General features: G+C 46.4%; 1 protein-coding gene and 1 pseudogene across 1 annotated transcript in view; one reads left to right on the forward strand and one right to left on the reverse strand.

Annotated features, from left to right (window-relative positions):
- Positions 1-9,432, forward strand: part of LOC142664819 (uncharacterized) — a 50,813-nt gene extending 41,381 nt beyond the window's left edge. The window contains 2 exon segments of the mRNA XM_075844169.1: positions 5,694-7,323; positions 7,325-9,432. Of these exon segments, the coding sequence (XP_075700284.1) occupies positions 5,694-7,323; positions 7,325-8,441 (2,747 nt within the window). The 3' untranslated portion in view covers positions 8,442-9,432.
- LOC142722355 (U2 spliceosomal RNA) lies at positions 3,665-3,749 on the reverse strand (annotated as a pseudogene).
- Positions 9,433-25,589: the final 16,157 nt, after the last annotated feature.

Raw genomic sequence — 25,589 nt, forward strand, 5'->3', positions numbered from 1 at the left:
AATAGTGCCACCAGGGACTCACTCTTGGGGCTGATTCCTGGCCAGAGCATTGCGGACACTCTGGTCAAGGATTCCACTCCTGGAGAAGCCCCTGACCTCCAGGAGCAGAATCCCGGGGCGATGCATTGCAGACGCTATGGGTAGGCATTCCGTCATCTCAAAGTCCCTAGCGGCCCTATCCATATATTGACCGTGACGTCAGGGGCTCCCTCTAGGAGCAGAATCACTGGCCAGAGTATTGCTGTCGCTCTAGCCGGGTATTCTCACAAAGCCTTGTGAGGGCCATGATCATTCTTTAATTGCAGTTACAAGAATGGCTTTCTGAAAAACTTTGTTAAAAACTGATCCGTTTACTTTTTTTTATTGGGGCCATTGGGCTGTATAAACGACCAAAAATCAAACGACGTTCTATTTTCTGACGGCCAGTATTCACAGGCTGTTTTTAACTGTACTGGGAATATAGCCTGAGGCCCCTGACTGCCGTGGCAACCCATTTTTTGATTGAATATGCTTTATTCTCAATCCGTCATCAAACAAACATTACTGCGACGCAGCGCAGGCCATGAAGCAGTAAATAATAACCATCGCAAAACATAGCGTGACAGTATAACACACAGTACAGGCTTACCTATCACCATACTTTAGCAAGGATCTTGTAGTCCACGTTCAGGAGAGCGATGGGACGCCAAACAACAAAATTCAACTATAACATATTCCCAGTGTCACAGGTTTGGTTAAAGAAATCTTAGTCATTCTGCCAAACAATCTAGGCGTCCCTAAGTTTCGCCAGTACTTCCTTTATTTCCAGCAGGGATCAATTCAGCTTCCAAGAGCCAGGGCTAGTGGGGAAACCGAGACGAATGGCCCTGTGGTCAGAGAAGAAGCAGGGGACCATAGAGTGCCCATGCTGCTTGACTGCCCGGGAGGTGAACACAAAGTCATTCCGAGAACGAATTGAGCCATTGGGCCGGCTCCATGAATCATTCACAGAGCCGTTCCCCATGGATCCCACAATGACCTGCAAGGATGCTTCGGTCACCATCTCGATAAGCAGTTTGGATCTGACATAAAGTTTGCTTGACGTGACGGAACTTCGTTCATCCTCTTCGATTGGGCAGTTGAAGTCCCCGGCCATTACCACTGCCCTAGTAATGGCGAGCTGGGTCTGCAGGGTCCGGAATAGCTCCAGGCGCTCAGCCTTCATAGGGGGAGCGTACACGTTGATTAACCTAATCGGCTCTTCTGCCCATGAACGGTCTATGACCAACAAGCGGCCGCAGACGAGCTCCTGTTGAGGGTATGTTCACACGCAGTGTTTTCAGGCGTATTTCTGGGCGTTTACGCCTTGAAAAACGCCTGAAAAAAACGGAAGCTGAACGCCTACAAACATCTGCCTATTGAATTTAATTAGAAAAACAGCATTTAGTTCATACGGGGCGTCTTTTTACGCCGCTGTTTTAAAAAACTGATCGTAAAAATACGCTCCGTAAAAAGAAGTAGCATGTCACTTCTTGAGGCGTTTTTTGGAGCTGATTTTCCATTGAACACTATGAAAAACGTCAGAAAAGAAGCCTCAAAAGAAGCTCCAACTTAAAAGAAGCTTAAAAAACGGCAGAAAATCGGAGGCGGTTTTCTCCTAAAACAGCTCCGTTTTTTCAGACGTTTTTTAGTAAGCATGTGAACATACCTTTAGGGGAAGCGTGTTCACGATTGACCTTAATCAGGATGGCAACCCCTGCAGACTTAGTCTCCCCACCAGACCAATAGGATGGGCCATGGGTCCACTCCCTGGCCAGATGGTTGTATGACCTGGAAGAGGGGAGAGTACATTCCTGCAGCATAAAAACATCACTCGACTGTTTGGAAAGAAAGGATAGCGCCATCTGACATCTAGTCCTATCTCTAACACTCCTCACATTGAGGCTAAAGATGTCAAGTTTAGCAGTTTAGAAGCCAAGAAGGAGAATAAAGAAGGTTAGTGCAAACAATACACCTTAGTTACCACTCCTGTCGGGCGTGTCCTCCTCTCTGGAGCCTGGCAGGTCAGAAGATCCTGCAGGCTCGCTGCCATTAACTGTTCCAAGATTGCAGTCACTTGGATGTCTGTCGTGAAGTCGATGACCTCCGGATCAGCAACAAGCTCCTCCACCATCTGCTCCATTTCCTCCTGCTGTGCAAGGGGATCTTCGCAGATTTGCACGACCTTTCTCTTTGAGGTGTCAGCAGCTGGGCTGTTCCTCACATCTCTCTTCCTCTAGAGGGTACCTGAAGAGACAAGAGGGGGAAAATCCTCAAAGGAAAGGACTCCAGCAGCTAGAGGGGAAGATGTTAATCGTGCTGGAGCTGGGTACAAGGGAAGGCTGGGTTGGAAGGGGGTAGGTGACAGGACCACTGAGGCTGGTGGGTAGGAGAAGGTGAGAGCCTAAGTGGGGGTGACAGTGGCTGGGGAGGGTGGGGCGGGCAGGTACAGAGGGGGAGGGAGGAACTGTCATCTTACCATCCTTCTTCCCGGTCTTCTGTGCTGCTGGAGATTTGGCTGGGGCGGGGTTCCCTCTGCCTGGAGCTTTCGCCGTTACATATACTCAGGATCTTTCCCTCTTTAGGGCAGTCTATGGTCTCGTGTCCTGTTACCCGGCAGTTCTTGCACGCATCCTCCTTGCAGTCCTTAATCGAGTGCAGATCTGCGGCATGTCCGTGTAGAAGGTGAGGCCTTAGGAGTTGCCCAACGAGAATGACTGGGGCAGGTGCTAGAGGCTGTCTTCCGAGCTTGAGTCCTTGTTCACTCGGATGATTACCGATCACTTGCCAGTCCAAATCCCGAGTCCGTTCAGGATGTGGGTGGGTTCGCTTACCACTGTACAGAACCGCCTCAGGAGCGTGGCGATGTCTTTGCCGGGGGTGTGCTGGTTCAGCATTGAAACAGTCACCTGGCTTTCCTCTCTTTGGAGAGGGCAGTTGCCCACAAAGTGAGACAAAGGGGATTCAGGTCTCGCCGCTTTCACCATCTCCCAGTACCTTCTGAAAATGTTGATAGATACGAAGGTTGCAAAGAAGATCCCGTCATGAAGGCTTGAATGCTCATGGTTTCAGGCTTAGCGAAGCCTTAATCCAAGAGCATCTGCTGTCAGAACACTTATCCCTTCCACCTCCTTTATCCAGGGATCCAGTGTTGGGGTGGCCTGATTCAGCTTCCTGGTGGTCTGTTGGCTTGAAGAGTCTTCAGGAGGAGATGTCTTGGCCTGGTTCTGCTGACCTGGCCCATCAGCCTTTTTCTGGGTGGCAGGGTTGCTTGGTGAGGCGACGGCTTCTTCCAGCTGTTCCTGTCGCTTGGGGAGGGTCTTCCCTAGCTCTTTTCTGGAAGGGGCGGGTCTATGCAAATCTCCTTGCTGGCCAAGGTTCTTCCATGGAGTTTTCTTCTGCGGCGGTCCCTTGTCAAGCTCTTCTTCCTCTGCGGCACATCTTCCTCGAAGATCCCCTTCAGCAGCGATTCTTCTCCGAAGGTCTCTGTTGCAGTTTTCCTTCTTTCCCGGCAGCAATCTCTCCGAGCTTCTACCCCGATGACATCTTTCTTCTGGATCGTCATCGTCGATGGTTCTTCTCCGCAGTTTGTCGCCGGCTTCCTCTGGAACGTACTTTAATCGCTGAGCTAAGTTATTCTAGCCCCAAGTAGTTCTCCGAGTTTACGCCCTTATAAGGACTGATAAGAACAGATACTACACTTGATCTTAGCCAAAAGGCCAAGAAGCGATGACAACCCATCGCGAGAGCGCCGATGAGGTAACAGATGGAACCTCCTCCTGTTAAACTTCATAACCACTACCAGCACTGGTCAGTAACTGTACATCTTGGGGAGAGGTCACGTCCCGCACCAGGACATATAGTTACTGAACCGCTTCCGGTGCTCACTGTCCTAACGGACAGTGTCCGGCAACCGGGAGATCAGCTGTCCCCGACAGCTGACACTCCCCTGTCACCGGAAATGTACCCATCATAGCGGTCCAATGCAGTGATCGGTGCATCTATACAGATCCACCAATCACATAGTGTTTACAAGTGCCGGGAACGGTTTTAGACGTAATGTCCCACCCCTGCCCATTGTCCCACGTTAGAGGCAATGGACCAGTAGCAGTGGTCCATTGCCGGCGCAGTCCCCATAATCCCCGAAATCCACTAGGTGCTTCTTGGATTCTGAGGCCGGTGCTTCAGTCCATTACCACACTAGGGCCACATGTGGGATATTTCTAAAAAAAACAACTTCAGAATGTGGGCTTTAAATAGAGTTGCATTTCTCTAAGAAAAAATTCTGTGTAACAGAAAAAAATCTATTACAAATGAATTTCGGCAAAAAAAATTATTTGTAAATTTAACTTCTGCTTGGCTTTAATTCCTGTGACACGCCTAAAGGGTTAAGAAACTTTCTAAAGTCTGTTTTGAATACTTTGGGTAGTGGAGTTTATCTAATAGGATGACTTATGAGGAGTTTCTAATATATATTAGGCCCTCAAAGCCACTTCACAACTGAACTGGTCCATAACAAACATGTTTTTTCAATTTTCTAGAAATTGCTGCTAAAGTTCTAAGCCTTGTAACGTCCTAGAAAAATAAAAGGACGTTCCATAAACTATGCCAACATAAAGTAGACCTATGGGGAATGTTAATTAGCAACTATTTTTTGTGTAGTATTAGTATCTATGAGATACATTCCAATTTAGAAAAATGCAAATTTCTGCAAATCTTCTCTACATTTTGGTGTTTTTCACAAATAAACGCTGCATGGATTGACCAAATTTTACCATTAACACAAAGTAAAATGTGTCAAGAGAAAACCAATCTCCGAATCGCTTGGATAGGTAAAAGCATTACAAAGTTATTACCACATAAATTAAAGTCAGATTTGAAATAATCGTCTGTGTCCACAAGGCCAAAACAGGCTGCGTCCTGAAGGAGATAAGTACAACGGTCACTATTGACTGCGACATCTAAGAGGTTAAACGGACAGAATCTGAGTTATCTCCAGTCCTGACTGTTACAGCAGAATGTTGGCTGTAACTTGCACCCGCTGGTGATCGCTCTGGCACAACTCCTGTCTCCGTGCCATCACCATGAGATAACGGTTAGTCGGTTCACAAACGACCCACTCCCCGTGACATACTATTATGTCATGGGACGGGAAGAGGTTTTGAAGTGGCATTAAGGATGTTTTTAACTTGAGATGTGAGCTTTGTCCCATGGCACATTGTCTTGTATAAGTTAGACTGCGGTGATCATGAGATTGTCCATAACAATAATAAGTTGTTTTATTAAAGTGATGCCCAATGGGTAGTGGAGGTCCAAATGTGTGGACAAGGGACAGGCGTGACTGCCAGACAAGGTCGTGCTGTTCAGATTTTATAATTTTATCGAGTCTAGGCTTATCTAATACATGTGGTCTCTGAGTGTAGACCAGAATCCTGGACTTTGTCATCATTACTGTGTAAAGTGTTATACAAAGCTTTATAAAGCTGGAATTGGTTTTTGGTGCAGTTTTTATAGCCAAAGCCATGAGTGGATTCAAAAGGAATGGGAAGTCTAAATGAAGGACTTCTCATCAGACTGCATGAAAAACTTCTTGTGTGTGTTCAGTCTAATGTGAATGATTGAAATTTGTCTCGTTTGCGGCTTTTAAAAACCCAAAACATTTTTAATCCTTACAGGAAAGCTCAGTAAGGACTCTGAGGGAAACTTCATGTTATCGCTAAATTATAAAGTAGAAGATGAAGATCTCATGCAGCAGTCTTCAGGAGAAAACATCCTTACCTTTAATGTACATCCAGGAGTTCACAGTACAGATCTATCATATAAACCCCCTAATCATAAGGATCCTTTTCCTGACCATTCACAGATTGTTACCACAAGTACAGGTCAGAAAGGGGGTAAAAGATTTCAAGGTAGTAAATGTAGAAATCCGCTTACCAAAAACTCAGGTCTTTTTACACAGAGAATTCGCACAGTGGAGAAGCCATACTCCTGTTCAGAATGTGGGAAATGTTTTACCAGTAAATCACATCTTCTTCAACATGAGATAAGTCACACAGGAGAAAAGATATACTCCTGTTTAATATGTGAAAAATCTTTTACTCGTAAGTCAAATCTTCTTACACATGAGAAAAAACACACAAGGGAGAAGTCATATTCATGTTTGAAATGTGGGACAAGTTTTATGATGAAATCAGATCTTGTTAAACATGAAAGAAGTCACATAGGGGAGAAGCCCCTTCCATGTTCAGAAGGTGGGAAATGTTTTATTACGAACGTCAAACTTAAGGTTCATCAGAAAACTCACACAGGGGAGAAGCCATATTCATGTTCAGTCGGTGGGAAATGCTTTACCGAAAAATCTAGTCTTGTTAGACATGAGAAGATTCACACAGGGGAGAAACCATATTCATGTTCAGTCTGTGGGAAATGTTTTACCCAAAGATCTAGTCTTGTTAGACATGAGAAGATTCACACAGGGGAGAAACCATATTCATGTTCAGTCTGTGGGAAATGCTTTACCCAAAAATCTAATCTTGTTATACACAAGAGAAGTCACACAGGAGAGAAACCATATTCATGTTCAGTCTGTGGGAAATGCTTTACCCACCGATCTTGTCTTGTTACACATGGGAAGATTCATACAGGGGAGAAACCATATTCATGTTCCGAATGTAAAAAATGTTTCACAAATAAATCGACCCTTGTTGTACATGAGAGAAGTCACACAGGTGACAAACCATATTCCTGTTCAGAATGTGGGAAATGCTTTACAAATAAATCAGAGCTTATTAGACACAAGAGAACTCACACAGGAGAGAAACTATATCCATGTTCAGAATGTGGGAAAGGTTTTACATCAAATGCAAGTCTTGTTATACACAAGAGAAATCACACAGGGGAGCAACCATATTCATGTTCAGAATGTGGGAAATGCTTTACCCAAAAATCTAGTCTTGTTACACATGTGAAGATTCACACAGGGGAGAAACCATATTTGTGTTCCAAATGTAAAAAATGTTTCACAACTAAATCAGAACTTGTTATACATAAGAGAAGTCACACAGTTGAGAAGCCATTATCCTGTTCAGAATGTGGGAAATGCTTTACAAATAAATCAGTTCTTATTAGACACAAGAGAACTCATACAGGAGAGAAGCCATATCCATGTTCAGAATGTGGGAAATGTTTTACAATGAAATCTTATCTTGTTATACATGAGAGAACTCACACAGGGGAGAAGCCGTACCCCTGTTCAGAATGTGAGAAATGTTTTACATCAAACGCAAGTCTTGTTATACACGAGACGTCACAAAGGGGAAAAGCCGTATTCCTGTTCAGAATGTGGGAAAGGTTTTACATTGAAATCTTGTCTTGTTATACATAAGAGAACTCACACAGGGGAGAAGCCGTACCCCTGTTCAGAATGTGGGAAATGTTTTATTACGAACACCAAACTTCGGACTCATCAGAGAAGTCACACAGGGGAGAAGCCACATTCCTGTTCAGAATGTGGGAAATGTTTTATTACGAACTACAAACTTCGGGTACATCAGAAAAGTCACACAGGGGAGAAGCTGTATTCCTGTTCAGAATGTGGGAAATGTTTTACATCAAATGCAAGTCTTGTTATACACAGGAGATGTCACACAGGAGAGAAACCATATTCATGTTCAGAATGTGGGAAATGTTTTATTACTAGCGTCAACCTTAGGGCTCATCAGATAAGTCACACAGGGGAGAGGCCATACCCCTGTTTAGAATGTGGGAAAGGTTTTACATCAAATGCAGGTCTTGTTATACACACAAGATGTCACACAGGAGAGAAACCATATTCATGTTCAGAATGTGGGAAATGCTTTGCCAACAGATCTAATCTTGTTACACATGAGAAGATTCACACAGGGGAGAAACCATATTCGTGTTCTGAATGTAAAAAATGTTTCACAACTAAATCAGAACTTGTTATACATAAGAGAAGTCACACAGTTGAGAAGTCATTATCCTGTTCAGAATGTGGGAAATGTTTTACAATGAAATCTTGTCTTGTTATACATGAGAGAAGTCACACAGGAGAGAAGCCGTATCCATGTTCAGAATGTGGGAAATGTTTTACATCAAACACAAGTCTTGTTATACACAAGAGACGTCACATAGGGGAAAAGCCATATTCCTGTTCAGAATGTGGGAAAGGTTTTACATTGAAATATTGTCTTGTTATACATGAGAGAACTCACACAGGGGAGAAGCCGTACCCCTGTTCAGAATGTGGGAAAGGTTTTATTACTAACTCCAAACTACGGACTCATCAGAGAAGTCACACAGGGGAGAAGCCATATTCATGTTCAGAATGTGGGAAATGTTTTATTACTAACGTCAAACTTCGGGTTCATCAGAGAAGTCACACAGGGGAGAAGTCATTTTAATGTTCTATATGTTTTACAATAAAATCTAATGTTAAAGGGGTTGTCCACCTTCTGACAACTGATGACCCATGCGCCGGATAGGTCATCAGTATGTCGTTGGTGCGGGTCCGACGCCCGGACCCCGCACCGATAAGCCACTCTGATGGCCCTCGGGCATCGGATAATGTGGCACATAATGCTATGTGCGGTTCCCGGAAGCAGTTGGCTCTGTACATATAGCGGTTGTGCTGCAGAATTGCAGGTCTGCTCCTATTCACTTGAATAATACAGTACTGCAGCTTGGCTGCTATTCCGTGGCCGGAATATCTGCTTCTGGCTTGTACGTCCGGTGCAACATAAAGTAGTACCGGAGACCCTGATTCGAGCTGGGTCACTTTGCAGTAATCTGTAGTTTTCATAAAATCCCAGTTAGTCTCCTTCAGCGCGTATTCATGATCTATGGCTTCCCCACCCTCCCGCTGCTGATGGACAGCTTTGTTTTTTTGCTATGCACAGTATGGCGGGGGAGAGCTGCACCTGGTGACGGACTCCCTTTAAACAGTCACCAATAGTGTTTATTTTTTGGGTGAAATTAGTCTGGATCAGCCAAGCACCAAGATTATAATTTACTTGAGGTGAACTGTGTCCAGGATTAGCCCCTTAAGGACACGGACAATTTTGGCCTTGTGAGAGCAATTTTTGTAATATTTTCCTCTTTGCATCCCGGTGCGCTTGACTTTTTTATTTTTTGGTCAATGTTGCTGTATGAGACTTTGTTTTTTGCGGGACCAGTTGTACTTTTATGTAGGTGCCTTTTTTTGGTACATTTACATCATCGTTTAATTGACATAAATTTTAAATTTGGCAAAACTCCAGAGAAAAATCTGTTCTGCTGCAGTTTTCATTTATTTGTTTTTACACCATCCGCCGATCATCATAAACAATGTTATACATTTATTGTACAAGTTATGACGGTTGTGGCAATACAAAATATGTCTATTATTTCATGTTTTCCGACTTATATTTTGTAAAGTTTATTATTTGTAAAAAATGTGTCTCTTTCTTTTTTTATCTTTTTACAATTTTTTTTCATTTAACATTACTTGTTTTTTTTATTCACATTGTGGGATTTTTAATTCAGATTTTTTTAGTCCCTTTAAAATTTAGCTGATGGGTCGGGGTCCGACTCCCGGGACCAGCTGTATCGAAGGTGGGGCAGTGCTCGTACGAGCGCTGCTTCCTATTCATTTCTACTTTCTTACTGTGAATCATAGTGGCGATTCACAGCATTGCAGCCTTCTCACATTCACTTCAATTTCCACAATAAATAGAGAACCAAATGTCTGGGGTGGGGAACATTCTTCCCCAAATGTTCTATACAGTTCAAATGGGAAACCATCCAAACCTGGAGCTGTATTTCCTTTAACACTAGTCAATGCATTTCCTAATTCTTCCAGGGAGATTGGTCGATCTAACGCCTCTTTCTGGATATCGGACAAGGGGGAGAAAGACATTGAATATAGAAAGAGCTCCAAATGTTCTTCATTATACTTTTTTCAGGCGCAATACAATTCCGAATAATAATCCAAGAATTCTGATCTGATTTCATAATCTTAATCATATTCCCTCTTTTAGTAAGAATTGCCAAAATATTACTCTTCTGACTCCGATTTTTAATGAGACTCATTAATAGTTTATTTGGTGTTCCTGATTCACAGAAATTTTTCTGCCCCAAGAAAAATAATTTATTTTGTGCTTTCTCGAATACCAGGCCTTATATTCTTCTTGGGCCTGAAGCCATAATTTTAAATTCTCTTCTGTCGGTGTTTCAAAGTAATTTTCCTCTAACAAATTTGCACTTAGTTCTTTTCCCTGCTCAATCTTATTATATTCTTTTTTTAATCTTATAATTCTTTCAAAAAGGATTCCCCTTATACAGGCTTTTAATGTTTCCCAAACAAATAAGTTCGGGGCTCAGTGCAGACAGGCGTCAGCTCCTTGCTCCAGCATTGAATTCAACTGTATCTGCACAGTGAGGACACAGAGTTGAAACCAGGACATCAGTCAGTGGCTGGCGACCCCCCGGAGGTCTTCACACGACCCCCAGGGGGTTACGACTCACAGTTTAGGAAATCATGATGTTTAAGGATATAGTGCAGCCTCCCTGTCTGTATACTTATGGTTTTTCATAGAGAGAGTGATAATCACAGTGTCCCCCAGCATGAAGAAATGGTATGGTCTGTAGCTGGTCATGTGATGTTGTGCTGAAGCATCATGGGATTGATAACAAAGCAGGGAGGAAGAGAAAGCCGGGGAAATCTCAGAATCAGGATGGAGACTTTTATAAAGAACAGACAAGGCAGCAGATCAAATCCAGTATATATAGAAGACGTGTAGAGAGAGGTATACAGCTGAGTATGTGGTGCAGACATGGAAAGTTGTGTTACCACTGGAGGTCTCCTCTAATATGTTATACATGTGACGGAAATACCTCTATATCATGTAACACGTGTCACCCTCCGCCTCTATCCTCACATATAAAACGTGTCATGTCACCGGCAGTGTGATGGTGCATTATGTGTGGATTATTGTGAGCACTTAGCGGAGAGGAATGACTCTGTAATCAGGTACCACAGGTCGTGTCTCAAGCCTATGGACAATCAGACGAGTCAGAGGTACAGTCCACAAGACATAAAGTGTTCTCATTGTCCAGTCCCCACAGGGGGTCATCAGGAGGCACCACCATCACTCAGCTAGAGACCAGCAAACCAAGCAGATCCAATTATCCCCCCCCCCCCCCCCCTGTGTCCTCATCCTGGCTGTGGCAATACACATAATAGTACAAAGGACACAACTCACATACAGACAGTAGAACTACAAACTAAAGTCATTATAACAAATGATGGTGACTAGAAACTGAAAAGATGTTACTCCCCCTGAGGAGTATATAAGGGCTTGTCCTGGGGAGGATGGAGATCATCTGGATTTAGACCTTCAGGAGAGCTGAGGCCAGCACTCTGAAGATGTTCCTGCTATCACTTGATTTTGTGAACTATGTGTTGTTCCTGCATTGAACGCGACTTGTTCTGTCAGCATTGGATAAAATAAACCCTGTTGGAGTTGCCCTGTCGTTACTGGCTCTGTTGATCGTGCATTAACCTAACGAACACTATGACAACTGGTATCAGAAGTGGGATCAACAGAGCGCAGCCCCATGGAGAACCACCCAGCGAATGAGTCCCGGAATTGGACCATACTTAGTCTCCAAGAACGAGCCCGAGAACTTGGCCTGAACTACCAGGGACTGTCTAAAGAGCCATTAATTGATGTACTGGTGAGTGCTAGCAAGGTGACCTCCCAGGTGGCTAATGGACATGCTCCGGAGACAGGCGCTCTTACCACTAAAAGCCAATGGTTGGTGTGGTATGAGGAGGAAAAGGCAGCTCTGGGATCAGTCGTTACTCCGGAGAATCAGTTGGAAGCTGCTCACATGGCAAAACAGAGACAAGCTGCAATGGAGGCCGAAAGAGCGCAGAATATTACCTGGGGTGAGAACCGGAGAATCCAGGAAACTTTAAGGGTCACCCGGAAGGAATTCAAGCCATTTAATGAAGAAACTGGGGATGTGGAAGGGTTTTTCCAGGACTTTGAACAGCAGTGTGCCCTGCTGGATGTACCCACCTCTGATTGGATACGTGTTATAGTGGGGATCCTTGAAGGGGGAGCCGCAGAAGCATACCGGACCCTAGACACAAAGTGGAAACGGGACTATGACATTGTGAAACAAACTATTTTGGACTACTATGGCGTCACCCCAGACTCACATCGGGCCCAATTCCAAGATCTTCCCTGTACTGCTGGAGGATCTTTTAGGATGTATGCCCATAAAATGTCCCAGGCATGTCGGAGATGGCTGGAAACGGAAAGCGCCTTCACTGTGGACGATATTCTGCAAGCGTTCCTGAAAGAACAGTTTTATACCAAGTCCCCCCAGGAAATACGGGAATGGGTCCGCGAGCGTAAGCCACCAACATTGAATAGAGCTGCAGCCCTGGCTGATGAGGCACTTCTCATCAAACCTTAGTGGAGGAGGCTGCTGGACAATAAACCTAAACGTAACCCAGCCCCCCGACCACCTCCTGTCATATACGCCCCTCAACCGATCCGCAGGCCAATGACAACAAATCCGGGGGCCCCACAATTCCGACTGCGATATGGAGAGATTTCAGAAAGGAAGTGTTATGAGTGCGGTCAGCCTGGCCACTTACAGTTCAGGTGCCCCTCAAGAAATCGAAGGGAGCTCCGACATTTTCCCCCTCCCCCTGGCCATCTTGTGCACTATCCTGCCTGAGGAAGAGTTACCACCACCCCCACCAGAGTGGACTACCGACCGCTGCATCACGGAGTCCCCCTCTGGCGTATATGGCATTCAGCCCCTTGTGCAAAGTTACCCAGAACAAAGGCAGTGCAATCTGCAGGATGTTTTGATTGATGGATACAAGGTGGCTTTAGAGACACTGGGGCGTTCCTGAGCATTGCTGACCCCCGTGTGGTTCGGCCAGAGGCAATCCATCAAGGCCCAGAAATACCCATCGCACTGGCAGGGGGTACTCGCAAATATATCCAGAAGCCTGCTGTACATTTGGATTATGGTTACGGAGAAAGACTGTGATGGATTGGAGTTATGGGTGGACTTCCCGCGGATGTTCTCCTTGGGAATGACATTGGGGAATTACAGTGCCATTTTGTGGGAGCTGTCACCCGTAACCAAGCTGCCCAAGCACAGAGAGTTTCGGAATTAACTGTGGAGCAGCCTCCAGGACCCCCAACCGAACTGGTAAGAGCTGCATCTACTGCTTCTACATTGGGAGACGTTTGGGACCGGGAAGAGTTTAGGCAAGAAATAGAAGGTGATCCGACCTTGGCAGCTATTAATCTAAGGGCAGGAGGGAAATAATGGGAATAGGATCACCAGATATAAGGGATTGTATTATCGGTTAGTAGAGGCCCGGGGTGGGGTCATCCCTGAAGTGACTACCAGGCAACTCATTGTCCCTCAAAAGTATATGCTGCAGCTATTTCAACTGGCTCATGACATCCCCTTATTGGTTCATCAAGGTAGGAACTTCTCAGAGAAAATACTCACCCACAACTTTTACTGGCCTGGCATTTCACAATCAGTAGTTCGATACTGCCGTACCTGTGATATGTGCCAACAGATGCGAAATCCAGGTGCCCGTCACAAGGTACCCATGCAATCCCTATCTATCATTGAGGAGCCATTTCAGCGTGTAGCTGTGGATGTAATAGGACCTTTGGCGCACCCCAGCAGAACAGGGAAACTTTATCCTGACAGTGGTGGACTATGCCACCTGGTATCCTGAGGCCGTGGCTCTGTTCAGCATTACAGCCATGAAGGGAGCAGAGGCTCTTGTTACCATCTTTACCCGAGTAGGGTTCCCCAGTGAAATACTATCAGATCGAGGAACTCAGTTCATGTCAGACCTGGTCCAGTCTCTCTGGCACACCTGTGGCATCCGAATCATTCGCACCACCCCATACCACCCCCAAACCAATGGACTGTGTGAACGTTTTAATGGAACCCTAAAAAATATGCTACACGCCTTTGCAGACACTGAACGGGACTGGTACCTGCCACATCTCTTCTTTGCCTATCGGGAGGTACCCCAAGAGTCAACCGGATTTTCCCCTTTCAAACTGCTCTATGGTCGGAAGGTCCGTGGGCCCCTGACCCTTCTAAAGGAATACTGGGAGGGAGATATCACCGACACTGGAGTGCCTGTGTTCTGGAATTTCGAGATCGCCTAACACGACTAACTACCTTGGCTAAAGAACACCTGCAACAGGCCCAGTGCCACCAGAAGATCTGGTATGATCAGAAAGCCAAGACCCGTGAGTTTATTGAAGGACAATGAGTGCTCGTGATTGTCGCTGTCCCTGCCAACAAAAGGCAAGCAACATGGGATGGTCCTTACCAAGTTATCCGAAAACGTAATGACACTAACTACGTTATTGCCATGGACCCTAGTGGCCGGCGACAAAAGACTGTCCACATCAACATGCTGAAGGAGTACCACGACCGGTCCCTGACTGTTTTGACCATCTGCTGTCCCCCTAGTGATAAGGAAGGAGACGACTCCCTCCCAGACCTTCTGCATCTGGCTCGAGCTGGGTATACTCTGAACCAAGTGCCCCTAGGACTCCATCTGTCAGATATCCAAAAGGATGATATTCTCACCTTGCTAGAACCGAGAGCTTCCGCTTTCACCTCAGCCCCTGACGGACAACTTTCACCAGTCACCATTTGGAAACTCCAGGACAACGCCCCATCCAGCAGGCCCCTTACCGAGTTCCAGAGGCCGTTCGGGACATGATCAAGCGTGAATTGGCGGACATGAAACAACTTGGAATTATTAGGCCATCCCAGAGCCCCTGGGCCTCCCCTTTGCTACTGGTGCCCAAAAAGGATGGCACAACGTGATTCTGCGTAGATTACTGGCGCTTAAACAATGCCACCAAAAGTGGCGCATACCCTATTCTCCGGATTGACGATCTACTGGATCGGCTGGCCAGTGCTCGATTTGTAACTACACCGCATTCCAAATCATTATGCAAATTTTATTTTTCACTGATTTTCCTAAATAGTTGATGCAAATGACAGTCAGTATAATCTTCAAGACATCAACCGTTGGAGTATAATGCAAATTTTATTGAACAAATCTCCAAATGATAACAGATTTTTTTTAGAAGTAAAAAACTCAAAATGCACTGTTTCACATTATTATGCACAACAGAGATCAAAACATTTTAAAGGTTGTAAAGAGAAGTAAAATGGTCATTTGTTGAATTTGCAGCATCAGGAGGTCATATTTACAGAAATCAAAAGTTCTTTCAATCAAAAAAAAAACTTAACAGGCCAAGTTCCATGTTAACATAGGACCCCTTCTCTGATATCACCTTCACAATTCTTGCATCCATTGAATTTGTGAGTATTTCGACAGTTACTGCTTGAATATCTTTGCAGGATGTCAGAATAGCTACCCAGAGCTTCTGTTTTGATGTGAACTGCCTCCCACCCTCATAGATATTTTGCTTGAGGATGCTCCAAAGGTTCTCAATAGGGTTGAGGTCAGGGGAACATGGGGGCCACACCATGAGTTTCTCTCCTTTTATGCCCATAGCAGCCAATGACCGAGGTATTCTTTGCAGCATGAGATGGTGCATTGTCATGCATGAAGATAATTTTTCTACGGAATGCACGGTTCTTCTTTTTGTACCACGGAAGAAAGTGGTCAGTCATAAACTCTACGTACTTTGCAGAGGTCATTTTCACACCATCAGGGACCTTAAAGGGGCCTACCAGCTCTCCCCATGATTCCAGCCCAAAACATGACTTCGCCACCTCCTTGCTGACGTCGCAGCCTTGTTGGGACATGGTGGCCATTCACCAACCATCCACTACTCCATCCATCTGGACCATCCAGGGTTGCACGGCACTCATCAGTAAATAACACGGTTTGAAAATGAGTCTTCATGTATTTCTGAGCCCACTGCAACCGTTTCTGCTTGTGAGCCTTGTTTAGGGGTGGCCAAATAATAGCTTTATGCACACTTGCAAACCTCTGGAGGATCCTACACCTTGAGGTTCGCTGGACTCCAGAGGCACCAGCGGCTTCAAATACGTGTTTGCTGCTTTGCAATGGCATTTTAGCAGCTGCTCTCCTAATCCTATTAATTTGTCTGGCAGAAACCTTCCTCATTATGGCTTTATCTGAACGAACCCGTCTGTGCTCTGAATCAGCCACAAATCTTTTCACAGTACGATGATCACGCCTAAGTTTTCTTGAAATATCCAATGTTTTCATACCTTGACCAAGGTATTGCACTATGTCACGCTTTTCGGCAGCAGAGAGATCCTTTTTCTTTCCCATATTGCTTGAAACCTGTGGCCTGCTTAATAATGTGGAACGTCCTTCTTAAAGAGGCTCTAACTAGATTATCAAATCCCTATCTCCTATTGCATGTGATCGTCGCTGCAATGTAGATAACAGTAAAGTTTTTTGGTTTTTTTAAAACTCATTTTTGGCCAAGTTATGAGCAATTTTATATTTATGCAAATTAGCCTTTCTAATGGACAACTGGGCGTGTTTTCTCTTTTTTCCAACTGGGCGTGTATTGTGTTTGTAACATCTGGGCGTGTTTACTTGTTTTACTAGCTGGGCGTTGTAAATAGAAGTGTTTGTCAGCATGTATACACTTCCATTCACAACGCCCAGCTAGTAAAACAAGTAAACACGCCCAGATCTTACAAACACAATACACGCCCAGTTGGAAATAAGAGAAAACACTCTTTAAGTAGTTTTCCTTTGATTGGGCACACCTGGCAAACTAATTATCACAGGTGTCTGAGATTGATTATAATGATCCAAAGAGCCCTAAGACACAATACCATCCATGAGTTTCATTGAAAAACTAATAATTAAATGTTTATGACACTTAAATCCAATGTGCATTATAATTTGGAGCACGGTGTACATTAGACTTGAGCAAGGGGTACTGGCAGATACCCCTAACAGAGGATGCCCTGGAGCAAACTGTGTTTATTACCCACTTTGGACTCTTTGAGTTCCTGGGAATGCCCTTTGGGATGAAAAATGCCCCAGCAACCTTCCAAAGATTGGTAGACTGGCTGTTAGAACAATGTCAGGACTTTGCCTGTGCATACTTGGATGATATTGCCATTTTCAGCACATCATGGGAGGAACATCTTAAACACTTGGGCATAGTGCTAAACCATATTCTTGCAGCAGGACTGACAATTGGCCCTGATAAATGCCAGTTGGGTATGGCTGAGGTGAAGTATCTGGGGCACAGAGTAGGAGGTGGGACCTTAAGACCTGAGCGTGCCAAGGTGGAAGCCATTAGCAACTGGCCTACCCCTCAAACTAAGAAACAAGTACTGGCCTTTTTGGGAACCGCTAGTTACTACCGAAATTTGTTTCTCATTTCAGTGCCCTGGCAAAGCCCCTAAATGACCTGACCGGCAAAAACATGCCAAGGAATCTTGAAGTGGGCACCTGCCTGCAAGGAAGCCTTTACAGCATTAAAGACGGCTCTCACCACTGCCCCTGTCTTGGCCACACCAGACTACAAGCGCAGGTTCCTTGTGCAGACAGATGCGTCCACCTTCGGTATTGGAGCAGTTCTTAGCCAGATAAACGTGGCTGGGCATGAGCATTCAGTTGCTTTCATCAGTCATAAACTACTGGATCGGGAAGTTGCCTATGCTACTATTGAAAAAGGGTGCCTTGCAATCGTATGGGCTCTCAAAAAATTACAACCGTACCTGTATGGCAAAAACGTTACGATTGTAATGGATCACAACCCCCTCACATGGCTGAACCGAGTGTCAGGGGACAATGGACGATTACTGCGGTGGAGCCTGTCCTTACAACCTTACAGCTTCTCCATCCAATACTAACGGGGAAGACAACACCAGAGCGCTGATGGACTGTCCCGACATGAAGAGCCATATACTGCCCTTCCCTCCTGAACCGATCGAGGAACCCGGGAACTGTTGGGAATTGTTCTGTGGTCCTAGAATGTGGATCAGTGGGCACTACGAGTGAGGTGGCCAGCGGCCTATGTAGGCCACATGGCCAGCTCACTTATATGAGGGGAGAGGTTGTGATGGTGCATTATGTGTGGTTTATTGTGAACCCTCAGCAGAGAGGAATGACTCTGTAATGAGGTTACACAGGTCGTGTCTCCAGCCTATGGACAATAAGACAAGTCAGAGGTACAGTCCACAAGACATAAAGTGTTCTCATTGTCCAGTACCCACAGGGGGTCATCGGGAGGCACCACCATCACTCAGCTAGAGACCAGCAAACCAAACAGATCTAATTACCCTCCCACCCTGTGTCCTCATCCCCGCTGTGGCAATACACATAAGGGTATGTTCACACGGCCTATTTACGGACGTAAATCGGGCGTTTTTGCCCCGAATTACGCCCGAAAATAGCGCCTCAATAGCGCTGACAAACATCTGCCCATTGAAAGCAATGGGCAGACGTTTGTCTGTTCACACGAGGCGTATATCTACGCGCCGCTGTCAAATGACGGCGCGTAAATAGACGCCCGCGTAGAAGAAGTGACCTGTCACTTCTTTGGCCGTAATTGGAGCCGCTATTCATTGACTCCAATGAATAGCAGTGCTAATTACGGCCGTAATTGACGCGGCGTTCAAGCGCCTGCACATGCCGGTACGGCTGAAATTACGGGGATGTTTTCAGGCTGAAACATCCCCGTAATTTCAGCCGTTACGGACCCCCGCCGTGTGAACATACCCTAATAGTACAAAGGACACAACTCACATACAGACAGTAGGACTACAAACTAAAGTCATTATAAGAAATGATGGTGACTAGAAACTGAAAAGATGTTCCTCCCCCCCTGAGGAGTATATAAGGGCTTGTCCTGGGGAGGATGGAGAACTTCTGGATTTAGACTTTCAGGAGAGCTGAAGCTGAGGCCAGCGCTCTGAGGAGTTTCCTGTGATCACCTTATTTTGTGGACTGTGTATTGTTCTTGCAGTGAAGGCGACTTGTTCTGTCAGGATTTGATAAAATAAACCATGTTGGAGTTGCCCTGTCGTCACTGGCTCTGCTGATCATGTATTAACCTAACAAACTCCATGACAGGCAGCCTCTCTCCTCACATATAACATGTCATCAGCAGCCTCTCTCCTCACATATAACACGTATCATGTCACCGGCAGCCTCTCTCCTCACATATAACACGTGTCATGTCACCGGCAGCCTCTCTCCTCACATATAACATGTCACCGGCAGCCTCTCTCCTCACATATAACATGTCATCAGCAGCCTCTCTCCTCACATATAACACGTATCATGTCACCGGCAGCCTCTCTCCTCACATATAACACGTGTCATGTCACCGGCAGCCTCTCTCCTCACATATAACACGTGTCATGTCACCGGCAGCCTCTCTCCTCACATATAACATGTCACCGGCAGCCTCTCTCCTCACATATAACACGTCACCGGCAGCCTCTCTCCTCACATATAACATGTCATCAGCAGCCTCTCTCCTCACATATAACATGTCACCGGCAGCCTCTCTCCTCACATATAACACGTCACCGGCAGCCTCTCTCCTCACATATAACATGTCATCAGCAGCCTCTCTCCTCACATATAACATGTCACCGGCAGCGTCTCTCCTCACATATAACACGTGTCATATCACTGGCAGCCTCTCTCCTCACATATAACACCTGTCATGTCACCAGCAGTGTCTCTCCTCACATATAAAACGTCACATGTCACCGGTAGCCTCTCTCCTCAAATGTTACACGTGTCATGTCACAGGCAGCCTCTCTCACATTTAACATGTGTCATGTCACCGGCAGCCTATCTCCTCCCATATAGCATGTCACCGGCTGCCTCTCTCACATATAACACGTGTCAAGTCACCGGCAGCCTCTTTTCTCACATATAACACGTCATGTCACCGGCAGCCTCTCTCCTCACATATAACATGTCACCGGCAGCCACCCTCCCCACATATAACATGTCACCGGCAGCCTCTCTCCTCACATATAACATGTCACCGGCAGCCTCTCTCATAACATATAACACATGTCATGTCACCGGCAGCCCCTCTCTTCACATATAACACGTGTCATGTCACAGGCAGCCTTTCTCCTCACATATAGCATGTCACCGGCAGCCTCTCTCACATATAACATGTGTCATTTCACCGGCAGCGACTCTCCTCACATATAACATGTGTCATGTCACCGGCAGCCTCTTTTCTCACATTTAACACGTCATGTCACCGGCAGCCTCTCTCTTCACATGTAACACGTGTCATGTCACCGGCAGCCTCCCTTCTCCCATATAGCATGTCACCGGCAGCCTCTCTCACATACAACACGTGTCATGTTACAGGCAGCCTTTCTCATCACATATAACACGTGTCATGTCACCGGCAGCCTCTCCTGACATTTAACATGTGTCATGTCACCGGCAGCCTATCTCCTCCCATATAGCATGTCACCGGCAGACTCACTCACATATAACATGTGTCATGTCACCGGCAGCCTCTCCTCACACATAGCATGTCACCGGCAGCCTCTCTCACATATAACATGTGTCATTTCACCGGCAGCCACTCTCCTCACATATAACATGTGTCATGTCACCGGCAGCCTCTTTTCTCACATTTAACACGTCATGTCACCGGCAGCCTCTCTCTTCACATGTAACACGTGTCATGTCACCGGCAGCCTCCCTTCTCCCATATAGCATGTCACCGGCAGCCTCTCTCACATACAACACGTGTCATGTTACAGGCAGCCTTTCTCATCACATATAACACGTGTCATGTCACCGGCAGCCTCTCCTGACATTTAACATGTGTCATGTCACCGGCAGCCTATCTCCTCCCATATAGCATGTCACCGGCAGACTCACTCACATATAACATGTGTCATGTCACCGTCAGCCTCTCTCCTCACATATAACATGTGTCATGTCACCGGCAGCCTCTCTCCTCACATATAACACGTGTCATGTCACCAGCAGCCTCTCTCCTCACATATAACACGTGTCATGTCACCCGCAGCCTCTCTCCTCACATATAACAGGTCACCGGCAGCCTCTCTCCTCACATATAACAGGTCACCAGCAGCCTCTCTCCTCACATATAACAGGTCACCGGCAACCTCTCTCCTCACATATAACATGTCACCGGCAGGCTCTCTCCTCACATATAACACCTGTCATGTCACCAGCAGCGTCTCTCCTCACATATAACACGTCTCATGTCACCGTTAGCCTCTCTCCTCAAATATAACACGTGTCATGTCACAGGCAGCCTCTCTCACATATATCACGTGTCATGTCACCAGCATCCTATCTCCTCCCATATAGCATGTCACCGGCAGCCTCTCTCACATATAACACGTGTCATGTCACAGGCAGCCTTTCTCCACGCATATAACACGTGTCATGTCACAGGCAGCTTTTCTCCTCGCATATAACACGTGTCATGTCACCGGCAGCCTCTCCTCACACATAGCATGTCACCGGCAGCCTTTCTCACATATAACATGTGTCATGTCACCGGCAGCCTCTCTCCTCACATATAACATGTTTCATGTCACCGGCAGCCTCTTTTCTCACATTTAACACGTCATGTCACCGGCAGCATCTCTCTTCACATGTAACACGTGTCATGTCACCGGCAGCCTCCCTCCTCTCATATAGCATGTCACCGGCAGCCTCTCTCCTCCCATACAACACGTGTCATGTTACAGGCAGCCTTTCTCTTCACTAATAACATGTGTCACGTCACCGGCAGCCTCTCCTCACATTTAACATGTGTCATGTCACTGGCAGCCTATCTCCTCCCGTATAGCATGTCACCGGCAGACTCTCTCACATATAACATGTGTCATGTCACCGTCAGCCTCTCTCCTCACATATAACAGGTCACCGGCAACCTCTCTCCTCACATATAACATGTCACCGGCAGGCTCTCTCCTCACATATAACACCTGTCATGTCACCAGCAGCGTCTCTCCTCACATATAACACGTCTCATGTCACCGTTAGCCTCTCTCCTCAAATATAACACGTGTCATGTCACAGGCAGCCTCTCTCACATATATCACGTGTCATGTCACCAGCATCCTATCTCCTCCCATATAGCATGTCACCGGCAGCCTCTCTCACACATAACACGTGTCAAGTCACCGGCAGTCTCTTTTCTCACATATAACACGTCATGTCACCGGCAGCCTCTCTCCTCACATATAACATGTCACCGGCAGCCTCTCCCCCCACATATAACATGTCACCGGCAGCCTCTCTCCTCACATATAACATGTCACCGGCAGCCTCTCCTCACATATAATATGTCACCGGCAGCCTCTCTCCTCACATATAACACGTGTCATGTCACCGACAGCCTCTCTCTTCACATATAACATGTCACGGCAGCATCTCTCCTCACATATAACATGTCACCGGCAGCCACTCTCCTCACATATAACATGTGTCATGTCAACGACAGCCTCTCTCTTCACATATAACATGTCACCGGCAGCCTCTCTCCTAACGTATAACACGTGTCATGTCACAGGCAGCCTTTCTCCATGCATATAACACGTGTCATGTCACAGGCAGCTTTTCTCCTTGCATATAACACGTGTCATGTCACCGGCAGCCTCTCCTCACACATAGCATGTCACCGGCAGCCTTTCTCACATATAACATGTGTCATGTCACCGGCAGCCTCTCTCCTCACATATAACATGTTTCATGTCACCGGCAGCCTCTTTTCTCACATTTAACACGTCATGTCACCGGCAGCATCTCTCTTCACATGTAACACGTGTCATGTCACCGGCAGCCTCCCTCCTCTCATATAGCATGTCACCGGCAGCCTCTCTCCTCCCATACAACACGTGTCATGTTACAGGCAGCCTTTCTCTTCACTAATAACATGTGTCACGTCACCGGCAGCCTCTCCTCACATTTAACATGTGTCATGTCACTGGCAGCCTATCTCCTCCCGTATAGCATGTCACCGGCAGACTCTCTCACATATAACATGTGTCATGTCACCGTCAGCCTCTCTCCTCACATATAACAGGTCACCGGCAACCTCTCTCCTCACATATAACATGTCACCGGCAGGCTCTCTCCTCACATATAACACCTGTCATGTCACCAGCAGCGTCTCTCCTCACATATAACACGTCTCATGTCACCGTTAGCCTCTCTCCTCAAATATAACACGTGTCATGTCACAGGCAGCCTCTCTCACATATATCACGTGTCATGTCACCAGCATCCTATCTCCTCCCATATAGCATGTCACCGGCAGCCTCTCTCACACATAACACGTGTCAAGTCACCGGCAGTCTCTTTTCTCACATATAACACGTCATGTCACCGGCAGCCTCTCTCCTCACATATAACATGTCACCGGCAGCCTCTCCCCCCACATATAACATGTCACCGGCAGCCTCTCTCCTCACATATAACATGTCACCGGCAGCCTCTCCTCACATATAATATGTCACCGGCAGCCTCTCTCCTCACATATAACACGTGTCATGTCACCGACAGCCTCTCTCTTCACATATAACATGTCACGGCAGCATCTCTCCTCACATATAACATGTCACCGGCAGCCACTCTCCTCACATATAACATGTGTCATGTCAACGACAGCCTCTCTCTTCACATATAACATGTCACCGGCAGCCTCTCTCCTAACGTATAACACGTGTCATGTCACAGGCAGCCTTTCTCCATGCATATAACACGTGTCATGTCACAGGCAGCTTTTCTCCTTGCATATAACACGTGTCATGTCACCGGCAGCCTCTCCTCACACATAGCATGTCACCGGCAGCCTTTCTCACATATAACATGTGTCATGTCACCGGCAGCCTCTCTCCTCACATATAACATGTTTCATGTCACCGGCAGCCTCTTTTCTCACATTTAACACGTCATGTCACCGGCAGCATCTCTCTTCACATGTAACACGTGTCATGTCACCGGCAGCCTCCCTCCTCTCATATAGCATGTCACCGGCAGCCTCTCTCCTCCCATACAACACGTGTCATGTTACAGGCAGCCTTTCTCTTCACTAATAACATGTGTCACGTCACCGGCAGCCTCTCCTCACATTTAACATGTGTCATGTCACTGGCAGCCTATCTCCTCCCGTATAGCATGTCACCGGCAGACTCTCTCACATATAACATGTGTCATGTCACCGTCAGCCTCTCTCCTCACATATAACACGGGTCATGTCACTGGCAGCCTCTTTTCTCACATTTAACACGTCATGTCGCCGGCAGCCTCTAACTTCACATGTAACACGTGTCATGTCACCGGCAGCCTCTCTCCTCCCATATAGTATGTCACCGGCAGCCTCTCTCCTCACATATAACACGTGTCATGTCACCGGAAGCCTCTCTTCTCACATATAACACATGTCACTGGCAGCCTCTCTCCTCACATACAACACGTGTCATGTCACCGGAAGCCTCTCTTCTCACATATAACACATGTCACTGGCAGCCTCTCTCCTCACATACAACACGTGTCATGTCACCGGCAGCCTCTGTCCTCACATATAGCATGTGTCATGTGACAGGCAGCCTTTCTCCTATCTCCTCCCATATAGCATGTCACCAGCAGCCTCTCTCACATATAACACGTGTCAAGTCACCGGCAGTCTCTTTTCTCACATATAACACGTCATGTCACCGGCAGCCTCTCTCCTCACATATAACATGTCACCGGCAGCCTCTCTCCCCACATATAACATGTCACCGGCAGCCTCTCTCCTCACATATAACATGTCACCGGCAGCCTCTCCTCACATATAACATGTCACCGGCAGCCTCTCTCCTCACATATAACACGTGTCATGTCACCGACAGCCTCTCTCTTCACATATAACATGTCACGGCAGCATCTCTCCTCACATATAACATGTCACCGGCAGCCTCTCTCCTCACATATAACATGTGTCATGTCACCGACAGCCTCTCTCTTCACATATAACATGTCACCGGCAGCCTCTCTCCTAACATATAACACGTGTCATGTCACAGGCAGCCTTTCTCCTCGCATATAACACGTGTCATGTCACAGGCAGCTTTTCTCCTCGCATATAACACGTGTCATGTCACCGGCAGCCTCTCCTCACATATAGCATGTCACCGGCAGCCTTTCTCACATATAACATGTGTCATGTCACCGGCAGCCTCTCTCCTCACATATAACATGTTTCATGTCACCGGCAGCCTCTTTTCTCACATTTAACACGTCATGTCACCGGCAGCATCTATCTTCACATGTAACACGTGTCATGTCACCGGCAGCCTCTCTCCTCACATATAACACGTCACCGGCAGCCTCTCTCCTCACATATAACACGTCACCGGCAGCCTCTCTCCTCACATATAACACGTCACCGGCGGCCTCTCTCCTCTCATATAGCATGTCACCGGCAGCCTCTCTCCTCCCATACAACACGTGTCATGTTACAGGCAGCCTTTCTCTTCACTAATAACATGTGTCACGTCACCGG

Source organism: Rhinoderma darwinii, chromosome 1, assembly GCF_050947455.1.
Source record: "Rhinoderma darwinii isolate aRhiDar2 chromosome 1, aRhiDar2.hap1, whole genome shotgun sequence".
In the NCBI taxonomy this organism is placed as follows: Eukaryota; Metazoa; Chordata; class Amphibia; order Anura; family Rhinodermatidae; genus Rhinoderma; species Rhinoderma darwinii.